A 19,259-nucleotide genomic window follows, 5' to 3' on the forward strand; every position below is an offset into this window, starting at 1 on the left:
GTTGTGGGTTTTGCTTTGTTTCTTTAAAAATTAAACCAAACTTCACAAAACAAAAGTATTAAAGGTTTAATACTTGAATTACATGCTGAGCATTTTAAATATCCTTTAATACTCGAAATCAATACATTTTCAATGTAGGAGTAATTATATCATGTTAACTGTTTGTAAAAACAATTACAATGAAACAACCTTCACACATTTTTTTCTATCCTGGGCAAAACAAATCTTTCTGTAACCTGACAGTATAAAAATAAATATCTCTTTAAATATGTATTTAGTTCCTGTTGAAAAATAAGTTACTCACAGCATAATTCAACAAAGAAAAGCACTTCCATGTCAAGATTTTTAGGATACACTTAATGCTTTCCCTCCAAACACAACTTAGTAGTGCTTACCTTGGTACAGGAGTGTGCCCTTAATTTCTAACATCACATTTGTTAAACATACTCTACACCTCAGTTTAATAACATGTAAACATAGCATGTAAGCATTTATATTTTCTTTGTGGTTATTTTTGGGCAAAGGTAGTTAACCATACTATTAATAGAAAACATAAAACTGATTTATCATTCCCCCAGAAGTGCTGGAACAAAGAAAATGCCCTTTCTGATGGTCCCCATAATTAAGTGTCTCAGGCATTTACTCTTAACATTCATCTTAATTTTAAAACATTAATCTCTCCTTTTCCCTGAGAAATATAGCAGTAGATGTAACATGGAATAATATGTCACACCAAACAATCTGGAGATGTTCTTCATCATGTCTTTCTTTAGGAGGAAATTGAACGGTACGTTGGAATTTTAGATTTTATAACAGTCAAACTTTCCTGTTGATAAAAGAAGAATTGAACATAGTAAATACAAGGTTTATGAGGAAATAACATTTATCTAAGACCAAAATTGCTATAAAATGATAAACCTACAACATGGGGCACACCCTCTGTCAAACAAGTAAAAGAAGTCTAGGAACATCATTCTCTCACAGGAATCAAATTACTTCTAACACACTAAGCAAGTGGGGGAAATTACTATTTGGCAGGTTTTTTTGGCATCTGGTTACAAAAACCTTTCTCCTTAAATAAAAAGAATGTATCATTCTTCTTCTTCCCCATTCCATCAATTCAATTTCTAAACTATAGGCTAGTTCCTACATGATGCAAGTTGGCATCTCACACAATTTTGTGCCAACTACATACCTATTTGAAGTAGCCTGTATTTTGTGCATTTATTGGACTTTTACTGTTGCAGAGAAGTCACAAAATTGCTACAGTTGAATTGTCCCCAAGAGACAATCACATATTTTGGCTTGCCATTTTTTATATTATTGGTCAATACCATTATCTAGGCACATTCATTTTGCCACTGGATCCTCACTTTTTTCTAAAGGAACTTACCTCTCCCCCCCCTCCCCAAATGAACTGGGCAAGAATTAAATTAATTCCATGGTTAATGGTAAGATTCCTAGTACTCTGTAATCAGGGTCTAAACTAAGGTTGGCATTCTGTTTGTCAATTACAATACCATGAGTTAGATTTATGCCAGAATAATTGCTTCCTATTCACATTTACAATGGGGGAACGATTGCCACAATCATACATGCCCTCAAAACTCATCTTAAAAGTGAATCAGTGAGTCAGCCATCCTGAGTAATGGAGCTCTGTGGAACTGGTGAGTGTAGCACTGTAGAAAGAGCAGAAGCAGGGAGCCCTGCAGTGTCACTAACTGGCAGAAGGGGGCTGGTCATGTTACCTGAAGCTCCCCACTCACCAATACTGTAGACCTCCATCATTCAGGATAGTTCACCGACATTTAAAGTGGCTTTCAGTGGTCAGATGGGGAGTTAAAAGCATAGCTACAATACAGTAGCTATGTCTCTGATGCTGACCACCGTCTCTAAATAAAATAATGGTTATTGCAATCCTGTTCAAAGTGCTAGCAAAACAGCATCAGAAATAAGAAGCAGAAACATATACATATCATCACAAGATAAAAAAACTCAAAAGAGATCTGGGTATAATTAACTCTATTGTAAATTCCTCATCATTTCCAGAACATTTTCAGTATATAATATATATAAAAAATCATTAGGTCATAGAAACTAATGATAAATTGATGCAATACTGACTGGTCACATCTTAGTAACAATCAGGAAGCATGCAGAGCATTGTAATATGGCATCTTAACTGCCTGGTATATACCTAATAAAGTGCTAACCAAATAGGCATACTACACAAGAAAAGAAGCATAATTAATGCCCAGGTTTTCAGGAGGAGGAGAGCAGTCAATTTGGCTTACCTTCCCACCATATTGTTCCAACTTTTGTAAAGCATCTGTAGTTTGTTCCTTGAACTTTTTGTTCATGTGTCTCTTTGAAAGCTGTAGTAAAAGTAAAATGAAAACGCTGGTTTTATATTTGAAAATTATCCCAGTCTTTGAAACAGTGCCTTTTTTTGTATTACTTATATACAGAAGCTGTTTCAATGACATATTAGGACTGATGGTGGCAAAAGCTGTTTACAGATGCAGAATCATAAGCCCTGTCAACTGCAAAGTACCCAAGCATTTAGGAATCCTGGACTGGGTGGGGTGGACCATCTCAACTGTCAATGTAGTTTTTTAAACCCTCACAAACACAGGCCATTCTTCATCCACCCCATTGCAAAATGCAAATTTGGGGAATAACTTGTCTCATATGTCAGGCTAACAATGTTGACACAGACCCTTAATTATAATGTAGGACAACCTGCACCTTGCCTTGGTGTGTGAGAGAGAGAGAGAAGGGGGGGGGGGATTTAAAGCCTGTAAAACAAATGTGTAGGTTTGAAATTCTGTAATTTAAATCATATATTATTTATATTAGGCTCCAGCTGGTAGGCTTTAGGATTCAAGGAAAAAAGTAGATTCTGCAAACCTGAAGCCTGTTCATCCCTATTTTTATAAATTAGTCCAAGTCCAGATCACAGTATGCCATAAACTGAGTCCAAATGTTTCTCAAGGTCTCAAAAAAAAAAAAGAATGCAGACAAATACTTATTCTATGTGGTACTCACACTTGAAAGTAGATGTTTCAGATGATCATTAAGTGTAGGTCCAACGGCAACACTAAGCTGTACCAAAGCATTCAGTCCCCTTTCAAATACTTCATCATTTGAATGAGCCTTTAGAAAAAGAAAAGGAAAACAGTCCAATGGCTATCCAGTTTAAGATTCCTCTGTCAAGATGCATGCTCTGTAGAAAAACCATCTTTCACTGTAAAAGAAATTAGCTCGCAGAGTGTATCAGTCTGTTCCTTGTTTATATGCCATTGTGAACAAACTGAGAAGCATTTAGATTGCAATCTTTTGATTTTCTTTAAATCTGGATAGAGGTTCCATGAAAATCAATGTTCACATACATATTCACATGACTGGTATTAATGAAATGTATTTATATTCACAACACAAGCCTCTACATTTTTACTTGATGCTTGTACCAGTGTGTTCAATGCACCTTTACTTTCTAATATCCTCTGGCTAAGCCTCCAACATTTACATTTATTTATCTGGATTACAGAAACACTTATTAAAATACGCTACTTGTTTTATGTTCCTACAAGCATTTGGTCTTCAACTACAGGCCTCCCTTCATTTTTGAGGCCTTCGAGTCCGTAGTCTCAGTCCTTTGTGGCCTGGGAAATGGGGAGGGTCAAAATGGCGCACTCACAGGAAAGTACGGCTATTCAAGCCAATGGGGCTTCAATATGTGTGAATTTCCATTTTCATGGGGAAGGGGAAGAAAAGGGACGACTGTACTTCTACTAAACAGTCCAATGAGAGAGACCAAGAAATAGCCCTTCATAATTATTTTAGACAATAGTCCACATTATTGTTAAATTAACTAATGCCATGCAGATTGTCTGGATTTACACGTTCAGTGGTCCCTTCCCTTATGCAAGGGATCCGTTCCGGACCCACCATGTAAGGGAAATTCTGCGTATGCTTGGGCCCCATTAAAGCCAATGGGGCTCATGCCTGTAGCGGCGCTGTGTGCACCATTACTCTTTCTGGTGTGCGGCACTGCTTCTTCCGGTGTGGCTTCCAGCATATGCTGGAAGCTGCATAAGGCGCGCCCGGGTATGATGCGGGCACATTGTAGTTAAAAGCTGGTTTTGTATTGCAAAACACTGTTCTTGAGTATTCCATTTTATGGAACTCTCTCTTGCTCTCCAGTCCCTTGCAAAATCAAACCAATTAGTCAATCTGCTCCAAAGTTTTCTCCAGTCCACTACAGGAATGAGGTGGGGTACAGGAAAGAGGGAAATTCATCCTGATCACAGATGTTGTTTTGTGCCACATGGGTCCCCTGGGGTTTGTAACTCTGGTCCAAAATACACTGCATAAATAATCCAGTTTGAGTCCACTGGGAACACAGTTTTGTGAGACATTTAGCCTTCTCTATCAGAAAGTTCTGGTGCCACAATAAACTACAATTCCCTGGAATCCCTAGCACTGAGTTAAAGTGGGCTCAAACTGGATTATTTCTGCAGTGTGTTTTGGGCCCCTGTCTCAAGTATTCAATGACAAAGTGCTTAACATATTTCTTATATTTCTTGTAACAAGTAACAAATGTTGCCAAAGCCATTTACATCTATTCCCACCATCTGAAAGGCAATTTATCTAAGTATGAAACATTAAAACCAAAGTGGTGGTGGGAGTTTCTGTATGAAATGTTAAAACCAAAGTGGTGGTGGAAGTTTCTGTATGGCTCTAATTGTTATAATGTGCTGCATGTGTGAAATGTTTCATCACCATTGCCATCTTTTATTAAGATTAACAGATCTAATGAGAAACTCAAGCATAAAATAAAAACAACATCCAAAAGGAATAAGCAGTACAATAAAACATTAAATAGTTACAATCAGTTTCTTACTGGAAGGATGATTTAAAGAAAACCAATTTGTTTTCAAGTTTACTCTTTTGTCCCACATTTGTTATCAACATTAGAAGCTTCTGAGCAAAAGAACTTGTGCATTGTACCAGTGTGATGTAGTGCTTTGAGCATTGGACTATGACTCTGGAGACCAAGGTTTGTATTCCAGCTCAGCCATGTAAACCCACTGGGTGACCTTGGGCAAGTCACACTCTCTCAGCCTCAGCGTATGACAACAGCAAATTCCTTCTGAAGAAACCTATCAATAAAATCCTATGATAGGTCTGTCTTAAGTCAGACCTATTAGTCAGAAAAGACTTGAAGGCACACAATAACAACAACATTATCCATATTTCTACAAATAAAAAAATATATATTATAATAGTGGTCCCAATCTAGACATAATATAAAAATCATGTATCACTAATACTTTTAGCTACTGAATGCCCACAGGACCTGTAGTCTACCATTAACATTTTGTGTTATGTTATCATTGGTCATCATTAATTAAAGTAAAATGATACCATAAACTGAATTTATATTTCACAAATGAAGGAGACCTACCAAAGCAGCTTTTAACACTGGAACAAGTCGAGGCAGCAATGGAATGACTTTCTGAGCAGCATCTTCCACCAAGAGCAATTCTTTAAAACCCTCCTTGGAAACAAATGTATATGGATGTCTTGTTTCTCTTAAACCCTGTGATAGTGGTAGAACATTACACTCAGATGTAGCCATCCCTGCCACTTTGTACACAAGAAATACCTAGCTTGGGAAGAGTTCCTTACAGATTTTCAAAACACACTTATGCCATCTTGTGGCTCTATCAAACCAACATTTTTGGGAAGCACTATATACTACAACTATTTAGCCAAGCAAAGAGCTCATTTTCTCAATACAGTAACTTTTTGACTTGGTATTTATATAAGCATTTCTTCCTTTAGTCAGAAAGAGTAAATAACCAGCATCATTTTAGAGATGTTTGCTTAAAAAGATAAAATTCCGTAACACAGGAAAACACAAATGCTTGAAAAATGCTGTATATAACACACTGTAGCTCAGGTTCAAAGTTTACATTTGGTAACATTCTGACATTGTTTCAGGCACACACTTAGATATAGAAGAAAGTGCATTCCAAAACAACTTAATTAACTTGGAAGTGCTACTGCACAAAGGAGATGTCAACAAATAAACTCCATCACTGCCTATTATATTGTTTCTTCTTGGGGAATATATTTAGCATGCTTTTCTTACCTGACATCAGGTGTGGAATCAGCATAAAAAAAATTGAAAAGGCTATACACTGTGGCAGACCCTTACTGAATTATTTAAGAACAGTTTAAATGAAGCTGACAAGAAAAAAATGTGGGCAATTGTGCACATCCAATCTAGAGCAGGAAAGATGGCATACACTCCTTCTGGAAACTATAAGGTATCGGCAAAAGTACCAACACAGAGTTCTGTATTTGCCACTCCTCCCCTCTTGGCAGCAGACTTGTGACTTCTATTAAGTTTTTGAACTACTTCAGAACACTGTTTAACTTTATTATTATTATTTATTTTATTATTATTTTTATAAATTTTATTGCAAAAACATACAAACATACACATACACAACATAAACATACCAACATATTAAAACACACCACGATTATACGAATCTCTGATCAAGTTTAAATGCTTTAAAATACGCTTTCATATTTCTACGATTATTGGTTCCTTTCCTCCCCTTTTCTTCCTCTTCCTCTTCTCCTTTCCTCCTCTACCTCTCCCTCCCTTCCTTTCTCTCTCCCTTCTTCTGCTTCCTGTCACATCATCTTTCCTTGACCTTCCTTCTCTCTAATCTCTCTCCATCTCCTTCTCCCTTCTCATCTACATCCCACTGCTTAACATTATTAGAAAAGATAATTTTGAGCCAAATTCAGCAACAGTCCTACTGACTCTATAGATTCTATTTCCACAGAGAATACGCAATATTTAATTGGTGACTTACTATTTACCCATAAGTGTAAATAGTAAGTCTTTATACATTTTAGAAAACACATTACTATACAATGATAAAATATTTTATTTTATTTTAAAATAGATACTTAAAACATGGATGCAAGGTTTGTGGGTTCTCAAGGTTCACTGCCCAGAAAGCTTTTTGTTCCTTCTCTATTTACCCCAGAATAACAGGAGGTCATCAACAAAATCAACTGGAAGTGACAATACAGAGCAAAAGAAAGATGAAGGAAAAATGTCCTAAAAGATTAATGGCTTGGAATAGGTTGGTCTTTTCTGGATTATGTAGATTAAAAACAGCCTTCCTTAAGTATTAGAGTATTCCCCAAAAGACCTGATATCTCTAATTTTCTATCTAATAATACAGTAATGTTGCTGTGATTTTTTTTTTTTACGAGTTTCAGACTCTGATTACTTTATGTACAAAAACCACCAGATGATTTGGACTGTGAATGCGTGACCTATTTGGAAACTGTGCTTTACTAAACCATGTGTCTGGGTATGCGTATGTGCCTTCAACTCACCTGCTGACATATAACCACATGAACTGTATTGATGTTTTTCATGCAAGGAATACTCAGAGGCAGTTTGCCACTGTCTCCTTCTGAAACACTGCCTATAGCACTTGGTATTCCTTATGGTACCATATACAAGCATGAAAAAGTACCAATTTTACTCTTAAAAAATAAAAATGTTACCTCTGCAAAAGTTATAAGAAGAGGGTCAAATGGTAGTGTTTCAGGAAGACAATCCCACTGCAATTTGTGTTTTACAGAGCCATGGATTAACCTGAAAGAAAAGAGAATGTAAAGCATCAGCAATAAAAGAAGGAAATATTGTCTTTTTATTTCATGTGAAGAACCATAAAATATTTTGTTCCAAAACTATTAATGTTCTGTGTATTCTTTGTTTGTCCCACTTATAATGTGTTACCTCCTATTAGGAGCATACTTGGAATCCTCTGTATTTTATTAAAAAGTTGACATCTAAATCCAAATGCTATTTTAAGATCTAATTCAGGTTACTAGTCTTTACTTAAAATAGACTCACTGGTCAACTGCTGAATGCTAAGTCAACATTCATGTAAATCCCATTGATTCAAGGGGATCTAGCAATTGAAGCAGCCTACCTACACATAAGTATCTAGAAGAAAAGTCTACTTAATTCAGTAGGACTTAATTCTGAGTGGACATGCACTGTAAAAGGTGCCTCAAAGTAAATGTTATTTCTCTAGTTTAATGCAGTTGTAGCTTAAAAAAACCCCAGAAGATAATCAGATTTTATCAACAGCTATTAATGTTGAACAGAATTATTCATTGTCTAATATATACAAGTTCAATGATTTCAACTAATATCATCAAACAAAAATTGTAGGCCAAGATCTTGCATCATGAGAAGTAGCTATGATGACGAAGTTCCACTGTTGCACCTGCAGCTTCAGATGCAACCCCCTAAAAAATACCTTAGAAGCCAGGCAGCCCTACCAATGGATTCCTGAAGCACTCGGGAGCAGGGAAGTGAGTGGCAAAGTGTCCAGCCTTTTCCTGCTAGTGAGGTGCTTTGTGACAGCAAGAAATTTGGGGACTCTCAGGAGAGGGCTGGGAGCATCTTCACTTTCTATTCTTCTCAGTACCTTGGAATCCTCTGCTGAGTGTCTGCCTGGCTTCTACGGTAAGCTTTAGGGAGTGCCGCCCACGGACTAAGGAGCACCCCAGCGGGACTCCTTCGGGACCCTGCAGCCCACTGGCTTTGGCGTTTGGCGGCTAGTTGGGCGTGTGGGGCCCTTTAAGGACCATCTGGGGGGAAGTTTGGGAGGAGCCCCGCCAGGTGAGAGCGGCGGGGATAAAAGCCGGGGAACCGGACCCTCCTGACACGCCCCCTTTGCCTCCACGCCGGACCACCGCCGTCGCCGCCGCTGCCAGGGACTGCGCCTTTGCCGGGCGGCCTCCTCCCGGGGTTTCGGAGGTGCGTATCTGCGCACCGCCCCGGGAGTGCTGCTCACGGACTAAGGAGCACCGCGCTGCTGCGTACCTGCGCAGTTGCGCAGGGTTATTGTTGTGGGAGGCTGGGATTGGCCCTGGGAGCAGAGGATGCCTCTAGTGGCTAACCTCTGCTCCTTTAGTAGCCATAGAGGGGTGGAGGGAGGATAGGGATGCGGGGGATGCCTGGGCCGGGGATAACACCTTGGCGGGCGGAGCTCCGATTGAGGTTGTGTGGGGCAGAGGGAGGTATGGTGGTGGGAGAAGGGACTTCCGTTCCAGGGGAAGGCGTAATCGATGCATCATATCTATCTCGCCTTCCTGTCCCCCTCCCAACCTGATGGACCTGAGGGTCACTCCAACCGTGCCACAAACCCTGTCGCTGCTCCTGTGCAATGCCAGGTCGGTTAACAACAAGACCCACATCCTCCAGGATCTACTGGAGGACTCTAAGTGTGACCTGGCTTGCATTACCGAGACCTGGCTGGGGCCTGAAGGGGATGCTGTGTGGGCTCAGGCCCTGCCTGCTGGGTTCTCGGTGAAGGACCAGCGCAGGTTAGGTGGGCGGGGGGGGGTGTGGCCTTGATACATAGGAACACCGTGTCTCTCACCAGGAACCACATCCGACAGACCTCCTATATCGAATGTATTTACCTGACCCTAAAGGCTAGGGACAGTCTAGGGATTCTGTTAGTGTATCGGCCACCCCGTGCATTAGCGGACTCCCTTAACGAGCTGACACAGCTGGTCGCTGAACTGATGTTGGAGACGCCCAGGCTTCTTGTCCTGGGTGACTTCAACATCTCCCTCACGGCCAGCCATGTTCCATCCGGTGCGGCTCGGGAATTCATGGATACCATGGCGGCCATGGGCCTGTCCCAGCTGATACAGGGTCCTACGCATTGCGCGGGTAATACTCTCGATTTGGTCTTCTGTACGGATGCGGAGAATCCGTGGGCGGAAATAGTCAGTGTTTCCCCCCTGTCATGGACGAATCATTTCCTGGTAGAGGTGAAAATCAAGGCCTCTACCCAGATCCCACCCGGGGGTGGTGGACCAGTTAGGATGGTCCACCCTCGAAGGCTGATGGAACCCGAGAGGTTCCAAGAAGCCTTAGAGGGGCTCACGGTTGGAAATGACGGCGACTCTGTTGATGCCCTTACCGGTATCTGGAATACCGGCCTTTCTAGGGCTATACACAGGATCGCTCCCAAGCGCCCTCTCAGGCCTGCTTCCAATTGTAAGCCCTGGTATACGGAAGACCTCCGGGCGAGGAAGCGGGTTCTGCGACGGCTAGAGTACCGTTGGCGGAAACACCTTTGCTTAGACGACAAGGCTCTCCTAGACCAACTGTTAGAGGACTACGGAGAGGCAATACGAGCAACAAAGAACTCGTTCTATGGTGCTCGTATTGCGTCCGCTGAGTCGCGTCCGGCAGAGTTGTTCAGGGTGGTCAGGGAGCTAACTCAGCTCCCTCCCGCCCTGAACCAGATCCTTGCACCTTCTAAGGCCTGCTGTGACCTGTTTAACGACTTTTTCGCGGATAAAACCTCTCGTATAAGCGAAGGTCTGAACGCCGACATTTCAGCAGAACCTAGGGTAGAAGTGTCCAGAGCCTCCGTGGACTATGTTAAACTGGATCAGTTTGAGTTGGTGAGTACCGAGGATGTGGACAAGATCCTCGGAAGTGTTCGGAAAACGACCTGCTCTCTTGATCCCTGTCCCTCGTGGTTAGCGGCCCAGGGGGGGCCGGCGGTAACATCTTTGTTACGCCGGATAAATTACATCTTTAAGGGATGGGCTATTTCCATCGGATCTTAAATTGGCCATAGTAAGACCGATCCTAAAAAAGCCCTCCCTTTACCCCCTGGTACATAATAATTATCGGCCTGTTTCGCTGCTACCATTTTTGGGAAAGGTGATCGAGAGGGCGGTTGCGATCCAGCTTCAGGCGGTCTTGGATGAAACGGATTATCTGGACCCATTTCAAACTGGCTTCCGGGCGGGTTATGGGGTTGAGACGGCCATGGTCGCCTTGGTCGATGATCTCCGTCTGGGCATCGACAGGGGAAGCGTGTCCCTGTTGGTGCTCTTGGACATCTCAGCGGCTTTCGATACCATAGACCATGGTATCCTTCTGGGGCGTCTCGCGGAGGTGGGGATCGGGGGCACTGCGCTCCAGTGGTTCCGTTTCTACCTCTCCGGGAGGTCCCAGATGGTGCAGCTGGGAGACGTGTGCTCCGACGAGAGGCCCCTTAAAACTGGGGTCCCTCAAGGGGCCATTCTGTCTCCCATGCTATTTAACATTTACATGAAACCGCTGGGAGAGATCATCCGGAGACATGGGGCGCGGGGTTATCAGTACGCTGATGACACCCAAATCATCTTCTCTATGTCTCCGACTGATGCAGTGACTGAGGATGGTGTCTCTCCTCTTGTGGCCTGTCTGGAGTCAGTAATGGGCTGGATGAGGGAAAACCGACTCAAATTGAATCCAGAGAAAACGGAAGTACTAGTGATAGGTTCCCCTGGTCCAGGAATGACGGTGGTTCCACCTATCCTGAACGGGGTCACGCTCCCTGTGAAGGACTCCGTGCGCAGTCTGGGGGTGCTTCTTGACTCGTCGCTTCACCTGACTGCTCAGGTGAATGCGACGGTCAAGAGCACTTGTTATCAGCTTCGGCTGATTCGCCAGCTGCGCCCATACCTGGCCCAGAGGGACCTAGAAACTGTTGTACATGCTCTGGTAACTTCGAGACTGGATTTCTGCAACGTACTCTACATGGGGCAACCCTTATACCAAACTCGGAAGCTGCAATTGGTGCAAAACATGGCAGCCCGGCTGGTCACTGGTGCTCCCAGGACCAGCCATATAACACCAGTATTAAAAGATCTCCATTGGCTGCCCATTCGCTTCCGAGCTCAATATAAGGTGTTGGTAATTACCTATAAAGCCCGAAATGGCTTGGGCCCAGGATACCTACAGGACCGCCTCTCCCCGTACATTCCGCCTCGCACCCTCAGAACGTCCGGGCAGCAGCTACTGAAGGTGCCTGGGGCTAGATTAGTCTCCACCACTCGGAGGACGTTCTCCATAGCTGCCCCAGCCCTTTGGAATGCGCTGCCCACAGAGCTCCGCTCGTCCCCCACCCTGGCCCAATTTAGGAAGGACCTTAAAACCTTCCTATTCCAACAGGCATTCCCCGAGTAAATATCCTGTGGGCCTCCCTCCTCTTTCGTGGCCAAGAGGTTGGGCTTTGGGGCTTTTACTGTTGGTTTGTTTTTTAATGTGTTTTTCTATTGTAACAGTTTGTATTTTTTAATATGCTGTGAGCCGCCCTGATCGGAGGAAGGGCGGCATATAAATAAAAGTTTTATTTATTTTTATTTTATTTATCCATTCTTCTCACTAAGATATTACCAGAATTCAACATTTACCTGCAAGGAATGCCCCCTTTAGAGTAAACTGCAGCAAAGGCAGAAGGAGCTCTTGACTGAACACTGAACTAAAATGAAAAGATAGATCTACATTAGTCAAAGTACTAATTTCAGTTCAGATCATGAAAACGAACACATCCCAGGAAAACTCTTTCAAGTCTTAGTTTATTCAATGTTAAATCCCTCCCATAGAAATCAACAGTATTGGAAATGGTTGGTAAGCAGTCCTGCATATTATGTACATACATAATATGTACATAATATGTACATCCTGCATCACAGTATACTATGTATCATATAATATTTACATCCTGCAATATAATATGTACATCCTGCATCACATTATACCTAAAATGGTAAGAACAAAATGTTGTTCAAAAGATCATAACACTGTAAAAACACAAACTTTATACTTAAAATGAAAAAACGTTTAAAGATTGAGTAAATGGAAAACAAGATTTTCATGACAGTTGATGAGGAAAGCTCTACTGATAAGCAGGGATGTGTAATGACATGATACCACATATATAATAGTCTTATAGAGCCTGTGTAAAGAAAGTTAAGCATAATTGAGAAAACACTTTATTACTATTTAAGAAAAAACAGTTCTCATAAATGATCCAGCATGACTGTTGTTATGGAAAGTGGGAAAATAGCCATTATATAATCCTCCAATTCAGGCAGTCATCTGCAGTACCCTTTTTCCCAGGCCAACTGCATATGACAAATGACAAATGTCATAATTTATCTGTGAACTGCCTTGGATCCCTCTGGGGAGAAAGGCGGGATATTAATTAATTAATTAATTAATTGAATAATGACAACCACCAACAGAATGCTAGAGAACACCTCTGTAGTGCTTTATTTAATAAGAGACAACCATGTAACATCTGTCCATGCAGCTTTCTTACTTTTCAGCCCTGTCTAAAACAAAACAGGAGTTTTGAATAGACAGTGGGAGACAGCAGGAAGATGAGAAGGATCAGATGATCTTCATCACACAGGCTGCAATAATGTGTAGGAGTCAATTTTCTTGGTCATTAATAATATATAATATAAAGCAAGCCTTGATAGTATATTGGCTTGGTATATTTTCTTCTTTCTTTCCTTGCATTAAATTAAAACAGTGAAGGTATCAGCAATTAGAATCTTGTAAGAGAACAATGAAGTTTTGCTAAGTGGCTAATGGCATATGAAAAATGGAGCTTCATCTCTTATGTCTACCCCTTCATGCAGTGAAACATGAATTCCTGACATTACTTAGCACAAATGTGCTAGAAAAATCATATCCCACAGCAACCATCCCTCTATTTTGGTGTATAGTGGGGCTCCTGCCTGTGTAGAGGTAGTCTTGAAACTATTACCTTTTATAAATACACAGGAATATAGTGTAACGTTTGATTATTTATCAAGGAACTGGAATGCATTTAAGGCATTCAATGAGAAACTGTGATAAGATCTGAGCTTTTCAAAAAATGAATTTTATAAAGAACCAACAATAGTGCCCAGGATTTAAAAGAGAATGCCTAATGAGGACATGAGATGGATCTTCTTAGTGGCTGCTCCTAGTCTCTGGAACAGTCTGTGCAAGGTGGCTAGGTTGGCTCTCTCCACTAACCTTCTGCCAGTGAAGACATTTCAGTTTCAGTAGTATTTGGCATGTATGCTGGTCTGCTATTGAAGTCGGTATAACCAGTTACATACTCTTAAATCTTGTTTTGTTTTTAATTTTGTTGTTACGTATGTTTTTAATCAATGTTCCACTTCTAATTGTATTTTATTAGAAACAGAAACACTTCTTCTGAGCAGAAGGTGAAATACAATTTTAACAAATTGAATAAGCAAGTATTAATGTCAGCAGTTTTGTTAGCATGGTGCTTCAGATACAGTGGGTCTTTCGTATCCACTGGGGTTTGGTTTCAGGACCCCTGTGGATATCAAAACCCACGTATGCTCAAGTCCCATTATGTACAATGGTAAAATGTAAAATGTGGAGAGACAGTGGCATAATGGACTGTTTAGAGCAGTCAATCGGAGTCAGGTTAGCAAAAAGGTGGCAGCCTGCCTGATGAACAGATATAAAAAAGGAGGAGGAGCCATTAAGAAAGGAGAATGTGTCAAGAACTGCTGAGAGCAGTTAGAACTGTCAGAGGGGCAGATAAGAGTTTAGCCTCCAGATCCCTATGTAAGATGTGCAAAGGACAAAGGAAGTCCAGTGCTATTAGAGGAGTATGTTCTGTGGGCAGCAAGTCATTGAAGGAACTTGAACAAAGTCAATTTATAACAGCTGCAGTGAAACACACACACAAGCCCTTGAGAACCAATGTACCAAGAAAAAACGTATGCATAAGTTCTACATGTAAGTAAAAGTTATTTTCTTCTTGTTCACAAAAGAGTGGGCCTGAAGTGATTTGAATGTAGATACAATCAAAGCACACTGACACAAGAGAATATTAAAAAACACTGTAATAGCAGAGACATTTAAGTCAGAGCGGGGAGGACCAAGGGTTAAGAGAGAGTTCTGAGGGAAAAGAGGCCGATCAAACGTATTTAGTGTAATACAGTAGAAAGAATGCCTGGTTGTAACCTGGTGGTCGTGACATAAGTGTTGGTGGGATCGGAGATAGACTCAGTGTGGAGGGGATTTTGTGAAAGAGATCTTAGTGGACAGATCTAAGGTCCAGTCATCAAAATGACCCTTATATAAAAGGGCAAATAAAGGTGTTTTTTGAAATTTATATATTTTAAAAATACAGTGGTTACCGGATACGAAGACAAAACGCCTTACGAAATTTCCGGGTTACGAAAAAACAATAGGAAAAAACTGTTCCGGGTTACGAAGGTTATTTCGGGTTAACGAAAAAATTTTTGGTGCTTTTCGGCGCTATTTCGCACGAAATCGCGGCTTTTCCCCATTAGCGCCTATGGCTTTTTCGGCTTACGAAGGATTTCGGGTTACGACGCGGCGGCGGAACGAATTATTGTTCGTAACCCGTGGTAACCACTTATTTTAAATCTGTAGATGCTTGGATGAAGACTCGATGATACAAGGGCTGATTGTACTTTCTGCATATCTATGCACATTTTGCTCTTGAACTACACTAGATATTTTTGTTTATTGGGAGCACTGTATAAAACCACATATCACAGGAGCCATAAGGTGTAAAAATGTACTTTCACACATGCCAAACTATCACGGTGAGAAAAGTGACTTATTCACTAAGGCCTGTTACAGACGCCCAAAATAAAGAAAAGCTGCTTGAGTCACAGTGGAGGTATGGTGTTTCAATGTTGCATGCGCCTAAGAGTCCAGAAGCCACATCAAAACCACGCTCCAGCCCTTAGGGCTGGAGTGTGGCTGGTGCGACTTTGGACTCTTAGGAACGCATGCGTCATTGAAACACCATACCTCCCTGTGACCGAAGCAGCTTTATTTTTGGCTGTCTGTAACGGGCCATAGCCTCTTTATTTAAGCATCGTTCAAGGAACAACTGACCTGATCGCTTAATGTATCAGTTGGAGAAAAAATGGGATAAAAATAATCCCCATCACGAGCAAACTTGTAATTTATTTTATTTTATTAAATTAATTCATACAACGGATCAATTGTTTTTGGGATTAAGTCTGTCACTGGGCCTGGGCTGTGGTTTAATTATAGGGTTTTGGATTGGATGAAGCAGACGATGTCTTTCTTTCTCTGTGTCACAGTCTTCCCTTTCATCAGAGAGGCTGAAGACAGTCGTTTACCAAATTCCTGTCTGGGATAAATAAGAAAGCAAAGAGTTTTAAATCCAACAAAAGGCCAAATAAAATTAGCAACAGGATCTGTAATATTAATCTTGAAGAAACTGAAAAATAATTATCCTAGAAAGAATAATAAAGTCAGCCCTTGGTAGCCGTGAGGATCGTGTTCTGGATGCCCTGCGGATACCAAAATCTGTGGATGCTAAAGTTGCACTGTCCCCTATGGTGGTCCAACCACATGTGCCACACCACCACTGGGACGATGGGACTTCACCGGCCTTGGTGTGCAGAGTGCCTCCTGCCTCCCTCCGTTTCTCACCAGGTGGATGGGCAATGGGGGCCAGGGAAGCATCACTGCCACCTTCTTCTGACTCCCTCTTCCCACCTCTTTCCTCTTTCTGCCTTCCTCTGCTCTTCCTCAGCCTGCCTCCTCGCTTCTCAGCACCCTCATGCCTTCTTTCCTTCCTCCCTCCCTCCTGGCTCTCACTGGCTGAGGGCAGCTGGTTGCAGGGAGCGCCCATGCTGCTTCTTCCTAGCTTCTTTCTTCCCTCCCGCCTTCTACTCCTCTCTTCCACTGATAGTGCCATCTCAACACGGGTTGCCACTGTGGATGGTTGAATCCACAGATGGCAAATACATGGAACTGAGGGCAGACGATAGTCTCAACACTCTACAGTAAAGACACATACCAGCCACTCACCTTCATATTTCTTTGTGTTGCTGCATCTTCCTTGGACACTTTGTAATGTCACCTGCAACAAAGGAAAATTTTAATGCCAATTCCACGGTTATGACACGATTGTTTGAATACAGTGTGTTAAACAGAAACATTACTATAGAGAAGGGCAACATACAGTACGTTATACTTTGTAATAGATGATCTATAGGGGACATTTGAGGGAATCAGACAGGATTAATCAAGTAATCGTCACAGAGTCACAGATCCAAGAGTTGGAAGAGACCCCAAGGGTCATCCAGTCCAGCCTTTCTGCCAACAAGAAATCACACATCAAGCATCCCCACTGACAGATGGCCATCTAGCCTTGTTTAAAGACCTCCAAAAAGGAGACTCCACCACAATCTCTGATGGAGGCACATGGTAGGTGCCACTCCTACTACGGCTTTGGTTGGACCTCACCTGGAAAGGACTCTGTGTCCAGTTCTGGGCACCACATCAAGAGGGATATTCATAGAATCATAGAGTTGGAAGGGACCACAAGGCCATCTAGTCCAACCCTGCCATGCAGGAAATCCAAATCAAATCACCCCTGACCATCTAGTCTCTTGTTTAAAGACTTCTAAGGAAGGATAACCTCTGATTATCTATTGGTGAAACATTGGTTATTGTTAACTGCCTCTGAGTCAGCCCTGACTCATGGTGGACCCTGTGAAGAGATATCTGCAGGCATCCTCTGCTCAGGTTCTGCAGTTCAAGCACATGACCTCCCATTCAGCACTCCCACTACATTTTTTTCCTAGCATTTTTTATTGTGGCCAAAGTAACGACAATCTAGTCATCTTAGCGTTCCAGGGAAAGTTCAGGCTTGAATCTGTTCAAGGACCCATTTCTTTGTCTTCCGGGCTGTCCACTTCCAAGGAGAAATCCAGAAATAAGATGCTAGTGGAGATACTTGTAATTTTACCACAGCAGGGTTTCTCATTGTGGGAGTAAGCTTTATTGGAGCAATTGGGATTCCATACCCTCCAACATTTATTTCACAGATGAGAAAGCCGAGAGGTATGGACAAGCAACAGCAGCTTCTGGCCAAAATGACAAAGCGGAGTCAGAACCCACCAATGAAGAGATGTGGCAGTGAGCTTTGCGCAGCTTCTGGCCTCTTAGGTGGATGCATCATTGGAACAGCATCTCTCCAAAGTGACCCGAAGCAGCTTTATTTTGGTCTGACTGTATGGGCATATAGCCATATTAATAATAAAATAATAATAATAAATAATAATAATAATAATAAGAGGAAAGTTATTTATATACCTACCGCCCATCATCACTGGAATCTGAGTGGTTTACAACAGAGGGGGATAATAGATGGTTCCCTGTCCGAGGCCTACAACTAAAAGACATGACACAAAGGAGAAGGGAACGGTGAGGGGGAATACACACCACACACACACACACACACCACCCCAAAACAAAACTTAACTTAAAAAAATGTTTCTTTCTTCAGTCAGACATCATTTTGAAATTACACGTTATGTAATTATAGGCACTCAACAGAAATGAATTATTTCAAAGGATTCAATATACAATCAGCCCTCCCTCTTTCTATGAAGGCATTCCCCACAGTCTTAAACATTCAGGTTTGTTTAATGAGATGTTTAAATGAAATGAAGTCTGACGAGATTATGGATAACGACATTTAGGGGATATTTAACTACTTTTGCACTTTGAACTCCGTGCAAGCAATGGAATAGGCTAAGACAAAGGGAGAAAAAGCGGGAGAGAGAGAAACTAGGATCTGTCAAAAATAGCTGAAACGTGGGTCAACAGTGAATAATCGGTGGTCTCTCTCTGCTAAGACAACTGCCACACGCAAAATTAATGCGGTTGATACTGCTTTAAACTGCCATGTGGGCTAGCAGTTTGAGCGTTGGACCAAAGTTTGAATCCCAGCGCAGCCATGGGAACCCACTGAGTGACACTCTCTCAGCCTCATGAGAAGGCAAGGGCAAACCTCCTCTGAACAGCTCTGCCAAGAGAACCCTATGACGGGTTGCCATATAAGGTAAAGGTAGTAGTCCTTTGACATGAAGTGACGGTAGGGGGTGGTGCTCATCTCCGTTTCTACGCCACAGAGCCAGCTTTAAAAAGGATGTGGAGAAACTGGAGCGTCGTCCAAAGGAGGGTGACTAAAATGGTAAGGGTCTGGAAACCATGCCCTATGAGGAACGACTCAGGGAGCTGTGGATGTTAGCCTGGAGAAGAGGAGGTTAAGAGGGATATGATAGCCCTGTTTAAATACTTGAAGGGATATCATATTGAGAAGGACGCAGTTTGTTTTCTGCTGCTCCAGAGACTAGGACCCGGAGACAAGTGGATGCAAGCTGAGGAAAAGAGATCCGCCCACATTAGGAGGAACTTCCTGACAGTAAGGGCTGTTCAACAGTGAACAACTCCCTCGGAGTGTAGTGGAGTCTCCTCCTCCTTGGAGGTCTTTAGGCAGAGGCTGGAT

The 19,259-nt window shown here is 42.0% G+C and overlaps 1 protein-coding gene across 1 annotated transcript; it reads right to left on the reverse strand.

Annotated features, from left to right (window-relative positions):
* Positions 1–51: 51 nt before the first annotated feature.
* Positions 52–16,592, reverse strand: PACRGL (parkin coregulated like). The gene is made up of 8 exons (XM_042469638.1): positions 16,321–16,592; positions 15,926–15,968; positions 12,328–12,395; positions 7,609–7,699; positions 5,471–5,605; positions 3,049–3,156; positions 2,295–2,375; positions 52–826 (listed from the first exon to the last, which is right to left on the reverse strand). The coding sequence occupies exons 1-8, from the start codon at positions 16,590–16,592 to the stop codon at positions 770–772; spliced, it is 855 nt and encodes a 284-aa protein (XP_042325572.1). The 3' UTR covers positions 52–769.
* Positions 16,593–19,259: the final 2,667 nt, after the last annotated feature.

Source organism: Sceloporus undulatus, chromosome 5 (assembly GCF_019175285.1).
Source record: "Sceloporus undulatus isolate JIND9_A2432 ecotype Alabama chromosome 5, SceUnd_v1.1, whole genome shotgun sequence".
NCBI lineage: Eukaryota > Metazoa > Chordata > Lepidosauria > Squamata > Phrynosomatidae > Sceloporus > Sceloporus undulatus.